Here is an 11,011-nt window from a genome sequence, read left to right as displayed (position 1 = left end):
TGCCTGAAGGTATAAGTCAGTCTTTTCAGAGTAAAATAAGTGGTTTAACAATGGGCACCCAGCCTTTGCATTGCTGCAGGATATTCTTAGGAGGGGAGGAGATTGGATGCTGCTTAGCTATACTCTAGATCAGGAGGTCTTTGGATCAGGACAATTTAGAGGCTAAGGTACAGTTATCAAGAATAGTTATGTGCTTGGTGTTGATGACACTCTGTTTTTGGCTTTGTAAACTGGATTCAAACTCATTCTTCTCTGAAACAGGTCTCATAAAGATCTGTTTGGGCTGTTTCCTGGGTTTGAAACTTCACTTTGATTATCTAGTAAACACATTGTCTATTCTTTACACTTTTTCAGTTAGCCCTGCATACAATAGCTGCAGGAATTAAGCTATCACATCTACATTACTGGAAAAAAAAAAAAAAGGAAGAAAAGCATGCACCCAGTCACTATTCAGTAAGAATATCTGAAAGTCTCATTCACTGTCTGTAATAGTGTAATTCCCATAGAAAGGGGAGGTTCCATGTTCCCTGCCCCACTTATTGAAGGGTAGAGCTGGGTATCAAGGAGAAGCTAGAAAGGATCAGATGGAGACTTATGGGAATAAGACTTAGAGGAGCCACGTGGAGCTGAGACATGTAAAGAAGAAGCTGTGCTTATTTCTCAGCCTTGGGCTTATGCCAGGGACCGGGGACAAGAAAGGAGACACTTAAAAGAAGCATGGGTGAGAGACCTCTGGGGAGGCTGAATGTCAGCCATTACCTTGATTTGTATTTTGATTTTGCTCTTTTCCTTACAGACTTGCCTGGTCCCTTCTGTCCCTTTCCTATGGTTCCTCATCAGAAGGTGCCTTAGACTAGTGGCAGGCTTTCAGGCATCCATGGCCTCATTTTGGGCCATCCCTATTTGACTGGACATTTAACCATGAGGGGATGGGTAACTTGGGGGTTTAATTGGAAACTATTGTGTTTTAACTATATTATTTCTCTTCTCTCTATTGCATACTAATTGTATTAAATTTCTTTTCTGTCAAGGATCTTAATACACTAAGAGTACGTTTTATTCTTATGCAGTGGCTGGCAGAACACATTAAGAGTGTGTAGGTTTGGGGGTCCTGGGGTGGCCCTCCTTTTTCCCACTAACATGTCCACTAACATTCAGTAGCCAGAACTCAGCTAATATGAATTCCACAACTGGAAGGAAAGTTGAAAAATGTAGTCTTTAGCTGGGCATTCATGTTCCAAATCAAAAATCTGGGTTTCTTTTTGTTCCCCCTCTACCTCCTGTTATTATTACCTGTTAAAGTAATAATAATAATATGCAGCCCTGTATAGAAGGAAAAAGTATTTACTCTTGGAAGTGAAGATGAGGATCAACCTGGAAGAAGGGACTGGATGTGAAACTGGATGGTGGTCATGACAGTCATTTGCTATTTCTGCTTATCTTACAAGCACAAGGTGGACTTGCAACAATGGGACAGAAATACTCCTACTCATTGTAAACAAGGAAAAAAAGACAATTGCAGCGTAAGCTAGGAGTGATATACAGAGGGGGACCCCAGAAAGCAGGGGAATGGGCCAAGCTGGTAACCCGACCAGGACAACAAGGTGAGACCTGGCTCCCCTTGGACACTGTAAACAATAGACTGGAACTGGCAAGACCCCTACACAGTAATGCTTCGCAGACAGGTGAGCTCCGGGACAGAATTCAGAAGCATCCTCTACAGACATTGTCACAGCCTCTGTGAGCCCCAGGAAGGGGTCTACCCACCACAACAAGTTGAAAATCATACCCCAGGAGTTCATGGATCTTGAGGCCCTCTGTGAACTTCTTAATTTGCTTATCCACATTTTTTTTGGCTGCTTCTATAGCCTCATGAGCTGTGTTTTTTTCTTCTGGTAATGGATCTTGATCTTCTCCTTCCTCTTCTTTTCCAGGGTAGCTATTATTGCCTGGTACTTCCAGTCAATCTCTGCTTTTGTCATCAGGTTCATCTCCCACAGAGTGCCATTAGCCTTTAAGAACTTCCCTGGGGATGAGGGGTTCTTTCTTGTGGGGTTATTAGCAGTGTTGCTAGAGTTTCTTAACTGTATTAGTGGAACAACAGACATAAGGAGAGGCAGCAGTACACTGGTAAGAACATGGGCTTTGACTCATGAACCCTGTTTTGTGACCTGGTTCTGCATAATAAGTTAAATTATCTAAATTCTATGGGGCTCAGATTCCTCACAGATAAAATTGTTCCGTTATATCTACCATGTAGGGTTGTTCATAAGACAAGATTAAGTAATGTTAAATGATTTATTTTTTTAAAGAGAGCCATGAAAACAATATATCTGTAATTTTTAGGAAATAGATGTTTATAGTTATGTATTTTATTTATGCACACATAGTCCATTACTGTGTTTATAAAATTAAAAATTAATTTTAAAATAGCAAAGTAGCACAGCATTTTCCTTTGAAGAATGAGGAAAATTATCCTAATATGTTAAGGCAGATGTTGTTTGCATTGTGCAATATACTTGAACTAGTGAGATCAAAGGATTAAGGACATTGAGATGGAATGTAAAGTAGAGACCAAAGGGGGTAGGACCAAGAAGCACAGCTGATTGGCTGTGGATATTTTATCATACAGATGATAAAACTTTATAGACTTTTTAAAAAAGAACTGGGGTACAGGCCAGAGGTGTGGGGAGGGTGAGAGAATTCACCACAGACAGTGTGGGGAATAGAACAGGCCCACTGACTGAAATACACTGCTGAGGGGAGCAGCGGGCGAAGACAGGAGAGGTCTGCTGCGCCATGTGGGTTTCTCCGACCAGGGATCAAAATTATGCTGCAGTGGCTGCGGGTAGCTTCATAGGTTGCATCTTAACCCCTTGCACCACCAGGAGGCCCGGGCTTTTTGAAATATTACCCAGTTCCTGGGACTCCCTGGTGGCACAGCGGGTTGAGCGCCACGCTGTGAATCTGTCTGCAGCCTCTGTGAGACTGGTTCGATTCCCGGCCCACCGGGCAGAAACCCACATGGCACGGGCAGACCTCTCCTGTATCGCCCACTGCTCTCTCAGCAGTGTCTTTGGGCCATCTGCCTGTTCTGCTCCTTGCTGTGTCTCTGGTGAATTCTAATCACCCTCCCGCTCCTCTGACCTGTACTCCAGTTCTTGTATAAATAAATAAATCTTAAAAAAAAAAAATTGGAAAAAAAAAAGAAATACTACCCAGGTCCTACTAGCACAGCCTATGCTAAAGGCAGAATTACTGAGTTGGATTTATTTTTATTTCACAGGTCATCAGCATTTGTTTTAATATTGCTTATTTTAGATCTGTAACTTCTTAAACGCTGCATTAGGAGATCGAGATGGAAAAATAAAGAAGAAAGGATGAAATTATTCTTAAAATCTTCTTTTCTTGGGCCTCCCCAGTGGCGCAGCGGTTGAGCGCTGGGCTGCGAAGCTGCCCACAGCCTCTGCAGCACTGGTTCGATCCCCAGCCACCGGGCGCGGGTCCCATATGGTGTGCAGACCTCTCCTGCCGCCTGCTGCTCCCCTCAGCAGTGTACTTCATCAGTCTGCCTGTTCTGCTCCCCGCTCTGACTCTGGTGAATTCTCTCACCCTCCTGCGCTTCTGACTGTACCTAGTGCTTGTATAAATAAATAAATCTTAAAATAAATAAATAAATAAGACAAAACTTAAAAAAAAATTGTTTTGCTAATTAATTCTTATTGGTACATTTAAATATATTCCATTCCTTTTTATATGGTATAAGCTTTCCATCATGTTTCATATTCCATTTATTAATTTTATTTATGCATTCCAGAATTAAAGTATATTTAGATTATTTACAATTTTTCACAACCTTAAAAAATACTGAAAAGAACAAACTTGTCGATGCCTCCCAACTTATATGTGCGGATATTTTTCTAAAAAAATGTATATTTTTACTTTTCTAGTAAGTTTTATATTATTTGTTAATCACAGATATATAGTACAAGTGTGTGCTCTTAGCATTCCTAGTTTTCTAGGTTGTTTAATGTTCAATGCAATTGTAGTCCCCTTTAAGACAACAAAAAATAACATGATTTTTCTCTTATCACCTGTTGTGGTGAACTAATTTTCTAGTGTGAAACCTCCATGTATTCATATGAAAACCCTGAACAATCATGGTTATTCTCTAAATATATATATACTGTTGGATTTAATTTACTATTATTTTAGATAAGAATATTAGTTCCATAAGTGTAATTGAGCTATAGTTTTTCCACTCTTGTGCACTCCTGTTTTGGATTTCATAACAGGGTTTGGCAAATTTTATGAAGTTGGTGGAATATTCTCCCTGCATTCTGAAACTATGAATGTAACAGAAATTTTATGTTCCTTGAGGTTTGGTAGAATTTGTCCCAAGTGATTGTTTTTAACATTAGTCGTTAATTATGTAACCTAAGTCCTCCATACCCTCACTTATTTTTAAAATCTCTTTGAGGTACCTATTTTTGGGACATATATATTTATATATTTTACTTGGATTGCAGATTGTTGAAAATTTTCTCATTATTGTAATAGTTTAGCCTTACCTTAGGCTACTCTATTTCCAGTCATACCAGCTTGCATTGTATATTATCTTTGAGGACTTTATCTTTCATGAAAATAAAATCCTTTTTACTTTTGATGCCTTGCTTTCAATTATATTAATATTCCTGTATTACTTTCCTTTCATTACTTTTTGGCCAGTAGATCTTTTAACCTAATATTTTCAAGCTTTCTGTGTCATTGTTGGAGTTTGTTAAACTGTGGTCAATTTATAGCTGGATTTTGTTTTTAATACAGGATGTCTTTTTAACTTGTCAGTAAAATTAACCCATTTATATTTACTATATTTATTGTAAATACTAATATTTTGACTTATTTCTCTCATTTTTTGTTTAACATCCTTCTATCTAGTTTATTTTTCTTTTTTCATTTCATTTCTGACATTTGTTGGACTGGATAGGTTTTCTTTGTTCCATTTATACTCCTCATAAAGGTCTGCTGGTTAAAAATCCAATTTGTCTTCATTGTTTATTCTTAATTTAAAAAAATATTTACTGTCATGTATTCAGAACATTTATGCTGAAAATTAACATCTGGCTTTTATTTGTAGCTATAATCCCTTGAACACCTTTCTCAACTTTTTCTGATTCTCAGTTTTCACACTCGTAAAATTGGAATTTTGAGTTCTTTACTAATCATCTTAAGGACTAAATGTGATGCCCTATTAAGCCCCAGCTGTATAAGAGATCTTTAGTTCTTTTATCTCATTTCTTCCTCATTTAGCCAAAAAAATAAGTTCCAAAGCACAGTATCAATTTTTATCTCCTTTGTCCTTCAAAGTCACCTCTTCTACCACATCTATTCCATCACTTAGGCCTTAACCCTGTTTTTCAATTTATTTGTCAGTTTCAACTTATCTTCTCAATCTATCTTTACACTAAAAAGAAATTCCATTCTGATTTGTACGGAATAGTTTCTTCTGCTCTGATTTAATGAACGTCATTTTCTCTGTAACTCCACGCCTTTCTTCATTTTTCCTTCAAAATGGCGGACTTTAGACTTCCATGATCACCACCACGTGCGCCTGCGCCTCCCGCGGCCATTTCACCCGTCAGCCCAAGCTTCAGCCTCTGCTCCACGAGGCGCCTGCGCACAACCCTGAAGCGCACAGTCGCTCCTCCCTCTAGCTGAGTACGCCTGAAACCGCACGTTCTCGTCCCTTCCCTCCCCCTCCGACTCTGTACCGCCCTCACCCCTTTCCTGTGAGATTCTTCCGCCAAGTGGAAGGCCCATCTTCGGTCGACAGCCTACGCAATTGAAGAGCAGTCCAATGGGCATTTACAGCCCTGGGGTTCGCTATTAGGCATTAACTGTGCATCACAGCAGTTATCCTATGAGTCCTAAAGTCGATAACCAATTTCGCGGTCCTTTTTGCATACCGTGAGGCAACTAATGGAAAGAATGGCTTGTGGCGGAGGGATCTCTCGTTTACGTTCTGCGTACTTTAACCTAATGGGGGTCGTCCGGGAGTCGGAAGGGGGAGGGGTAAGGGAGGAGGCAGCCAAGGAATTGTTTTTTTCTCTCGCCCCGCCCTCGCCGGTTTGACCAATGGCGGCGGGTTATTTCCTTACGCGCCTCGCCCAGTGTCTTGGACTCAGCCAATGAACAGCGGAAGCGGCTCGGAGGGGGCGGGCCCTGGAGGCTGTGCGTGTCTTGTGAGAGCTCTTGAACCAAGTCAGAGCTAGAGTCGGCTGGGCGGCTGGGAACGGTGGCTGCCGCCGGTGACTCAGGGAGGCGGGAGGCGGGGTAAGAGCGCCGCGGCCTCGGCTGCGGGGAGACGAGGAAGAAAGGTGAAGGCGCGGAATCCGCGGCCTTCCCGTCCCCGTGCCGCGGCCAGGCCGGAGCGAGGGGCGCTCGGGCGTCGGCGGCCGGGAAGCGGGCTGTCGGGGCGGGGCGGCGGGGCAAGTGCGGAACCGCGAGCTCGCCCCTCCCGCGGGGCCGCCTGGGGCGGGGACCCGGCCGCCTGGGACGGGCCCTCTGCGTCGAGGCCTTTTTTTTTTTTCTCGGGGTGAGGGCAAACACTTTAAAATCCACGGAAGCCGCAAATAATTGTGTCCTCACTCCCTGTACGTTGAGGTTTAAGGTTTTTGGAAAGCGAAACTTGAGGGAGCGAGGGTCACGCGGCGCTTAGGCCCGTGTTTGCGGTGGGGGAGGGACTGGGGGGCGGGGAGGGCGCGGGTGGGGAGAGCGGGTGCGGGGTCCTCCCTCGCACCCCGCCGCCGTCTGGGGTCCGGCTCTCCTCGCGGGGGTTGGCCCCCCTCCCTCCGCCCCTGCTCGGGCCCCCTCCCGCCGGCCGCCCCCAACGCATTTTGTTTTTGTGTTTTTGCAGGGAGGAGCCCTTCCTGCTGGCGTGGAAACCATGGTGCTCACGCTCGGAGAAAGTTGGCCAGTATTGGTGGGGAAGCGATTCCTCAGTCTGTCCGCAGCCGACGGCAGCGACGGCGCCCACGACAGCTGGGACGTGGAGCGCGTCGCCGAGTGGCCCTGGCTCTCCGGGACCATCCGGGCCGTCTCCCACACCGACGTTACCAAGAAGGATCTGAAGGTAAAATCAGCTCCCGGGCCTGGGCAGCCGGACGTTTCATAGTTACCGTGGTAACGAGACAGCCAGCACTCCCCTCCACTCTTCAGAAATGGGTGACCGGAAAGTTGGCATCTGATCTGAAGGTGTAGAAAACTAGACCTTGAACGTGTTTGAAATGGTTGTGTGTGGAGCCGAGGGGTGTTGGTGTAGAGGTGCCTGTGTTTTAATAATGGGCTTAGGATTGTTAGAACGTGCTTCGCTGATCCCTTGTGTCCCCGTCGGACTGCACGATTACTTTTTCGGAGGAAGAGGATTGTTAATATTAGGTTGGACAAGTGGGTGATGTTCGGAATCATTAAAAATTGAAGGCTGTTGCTTGGAAGTCCTGTCGTTTTTTTTGTTTGTTTCCTCCCCTTAATTTCTTCACCCAACTTCTAAAAGTTTGGGACTTGTTAGAAATAAAGTGAGTGTAGAGGGAGGAGCTTAGTTATGTTTGGCATTTTAGGGTGGGTGAATGTGTGTGGTGGGTCAGATCTGGAGTAGGTTCCTGGTTGTATGTGATAAGTCTGTGGGTGGATCTAGGATATGACCATATACGGAGAAACAGGGGTGGAGCTGCCCCTTATATGGTATGTTGGAGGAATGGCTTGGAGATACTCCACTTGAATGTTGGGGGGGGGGGGGAGATGGGAACTAGTGCTGCCAGTGATATTTAAACAGAATGGCACTGAGAACCTTTTTCAGTGAGATCTTTTGAAAAAGAGGTGAATTTTGTTAGTACTCCCTAATGGAAGTATTGGTGTGAAAGGATTTGTCTGGGAACAACTGAGGAAGCCATTGTACCAACAAAGACCCCTTTGTGCAAAAATAACTGGAAAAGGTTCCTAACAAAGACTCCAAGTGGTGGAAACTTGAAGGAAGCTTGTCAGACCAGAAGATATTTCACCTTGGCTAATAGATTGTGTTTCAGTATCCTCACTTGGTTGTCCTCATTGCTTTCTCTTGAAAACTGTACTCGAATAAGGGAAGCACATTGTAGCTTTGACTGTTGAATATGCGTTGATTTTTGAAAAGCTGTTCATTTGAACACTTTCAGGGTGACAGTGCTTGCCCAAACCAGTGTTATATGTGGAGAGTCATGGGGAAAGGTGGTGGTGTTATGTAATTTTAAAGCTTCCCACAGTATGCTTTCATGGTGAAAAGGTGGAGTGACCATTGAGCACTTAAGTACATACCAGGCACTTGCTGAGCACTTCACAGCAGGTCTTTGGATGGAGACACTAATAGTGCCCCGTTTTACAACAAAAAAAATGGACTGGTGGACATGAAGTATCACCCAAGGTTATGTACCTGGGAATTAGTATTGCCTGAGTTTTAATCCAGGAAGTTTTGATTCCTGAGCCCACCTTTTTATCATCATGCTCCCTGATCTGGACCTGTGCCACAAAAGGACTTCTGTCATACACTGAGGTTTTTCTACTCTGTTTCACTCCTTCTAGGAAACTGGATTTTGAAGAATAAGTGTGTGATGCAGGGATGGTAAACCTGTTTTTCTTAGGCTTAGTCTTCATAAGATTGGCTTTGTGTACTAGATTTCAATCAGTTGTGTTTTGTTTCACCTACCAACTAAAATTATTCCAGTGCCCTTGTTTTTCTCTGCTTTGACTGGAAACAAGATTTGATTTAAGCTTTACAGTCTTAGTTCTTTGGCAGATGGTGAGAGACTAGGTGTTTCTTCCCCACTGTATTGCCTGTTAGGTTAAGCAGGCAATAGGAGGGTCTTTATGAGTGTTTTTAGTCTCCAAATCTTCCCCACCCCCACCCCCTGAAGTGGTGTTGATAACTTCCTTTTCAGAAAGAGGAAATAGATTTAGAAAAAGGATTCTGGTCCTGACTTGCATAGTTAGCTACTTAGTGACTGAGGGAAGATTTGAATCTAGGTTTGGATGTGTCTATTTTCCTCTGCTAAGAGGTACTTAATCTGGAAGTAGTGAGGATTTAATTTCAATAAGAATTTTGACTATTGGGTTTTTGCTTTACCTGCAGACAACAGTCATCATAGAAGGTGCAAAGATAATTGCAAACTTGGTTTCTTTTTCTAACCATGGTTTATCACTACATTAAGTAGCACATGAAGTAATTGGTTTTAATTTAGAGGCATTTTGTATAAGCAAAAAAAAAATTTTAGTTTTAAAACTCTAGACCAAATTGTGCTTGGTGAAATGTAGGCAGGAGCTCAAGACCATGCTTACACCTGGACTTAGAAATGTTCAGCTTTGGGAGGGGAGTTTGTGACTGGGTGTTGAGATTAATATGAATGAATAAAATTCAGGTAGTATACAGCTGTTTCAGTATTAGAAGAACAAGTCTGACTAGACTTGATTTGTGTCTTCAGTAGGGATAGTATTAAGTAGGCCAGAGCTTGTTAACTTTGTTTCAATTAGAGACTGTGACAAAGTGACTTATTGAGATACACTATGTCTAGTAGTTAATTACAAAGAAGAGTGAAGTCATAATAACATTTAAATACTTATTATGTGGCAAATAATTTATTTAATCCTCACAAATACCCTAGATGGTGTAAACCCCCTTTTTCAGTGTCAGAAATTGAGGCCTAAAGAAGTTTACTTGCCCAGATTGCTCTCCAGTGTCTTAGTAAGCACTAAGCTTTAATATTCAGGTAACGACGTAGCACACTTAATTTTGTTAGCCTTTATAGCCCTATCACCTATGTACTGCTTGGCATAAAGTGTTTGTTAAAATATTTGAATGAACAAATGAAAAACAACCCTAAGATTATTATCTCTACCTGGAAAATCAGTTTAGAAATAATCTGATGAAGCAATGGTATTCTGTTTATATGGACTAACAACACATCTAACCACAGTTGTGGCTATAAGGGTCTCTTTAACCTTGTTTTTATCTTACTCTTAACTTGTGAGGCAATTTTCTTACTAATTGGCTTTGTTTATTATACATGCTGAGAATACCCTCCTTCCCCACTTGGCCATCTAGGGTTTCATTTCCTAGGAATTAACTTACTCCTTGACTCTTTTGCCTCTTCTTAGTCTTAGAAATAGTGATTTGAGCAATGAGTGCTTGCCATCTTTATGTACCATTTGTTGCTAGTAAAGCCCTTTTTGGCAATTGGTACCTTGACCAATGCCTAGCCTTTCATCCTTACATACACTTGACAGTCAAACCATATAAAATAAGTTCCTAGGACGGTAATAAAAACTGTTTACTCCTTATAATTGAATACTGGACTCTGAGATTTTTTGGCAAGTACTTTGTGTAAGAAGACCTAAGTAAAAGCATAATAGATTAATTTCTTAATGTGTTGAATAATGAAATGAGGGATATTTTGCATCATAGTGCTGGCTTTAGGTAGATAATGTCATTAAATACTGCTTGACCCAAGATCATGCCATTCACTGCCTTTTAAACTTGGAAACATTTTACTTGGCCATACAGTTTTCATAATCAATACTCAAGTGAGATTAGTTTATATTAAGAGCAGGAAGATTTGAGATTAGCTTGGATCAGATTAGCTCACATAGTTCATATAGTTTGATTGGATTAGTTCATATAAAAAAGTGATTTCCATTTTGGAAAAACAAGCTTGAAGTAAATAAATTTGAGCTGTCCAACACCAGGTCAAAATATCTGATTTCTAATAAGGTACTTTTTTTTTTTTTTTTTTAAATCAAGAAAAGTTTTTCCTTTTTTCTATGTATAGAAGAACTGGAGTGTAGGTGGGGCCAGGGGAGGGTTTACCAGAGATAGAGTGGGGAACAGAACAGGTGGATTTACTGAAATACACTGCTAAAGGGAGCAATGGGCAAGACAGGGAAGTGTGCTGTGCCATATGTGGGTTAGCTCCCTGGCTGGGGATCCAAT

General features: G+C 42.1%; 1 protein-coding gene across 1 annotated transcript in view; it reads left to right on the top strand.

The window, feature by feature from the left end:
* Nucleotides 1-6,946: 6,946 nt before the first annotated feature.
* The window catches only part of KDM3A (lysine demethylase 3A), a gene marked incomplete at both ends in the record, with an annotated part of 47,656 nt that continues 43,591 nt past the window's right edge, over nucleotides 6,947-11,011 (top strand). Inside the window, one exon of the mRNA XM_084234685.1 lies at nucleotides 6,947-7,132. Within this exon, the coding sequence (XP_084090811.1) occupies nucleotides 6,947-7,132 (186 nt within the window). The remainder of the gene's footprint in view (nucleotides 7,133-11,011) is intronic.

Source organism: Talpa europaea, assembly GCF_964194135.1.
Source record: "Talpa europaea genome assembly, chromosome: 6".
NCBI lineage: Eukaryota > Metazoa > Chordata > Mammalia > Eulipotyphla > Talpidae > Talpa > Talpa europaea.
The sequence above is the reverse complement of the archived record's forward strand: the minus strand, read 5'-3'. Positions and strand labels throughout refer to the sequence as shown.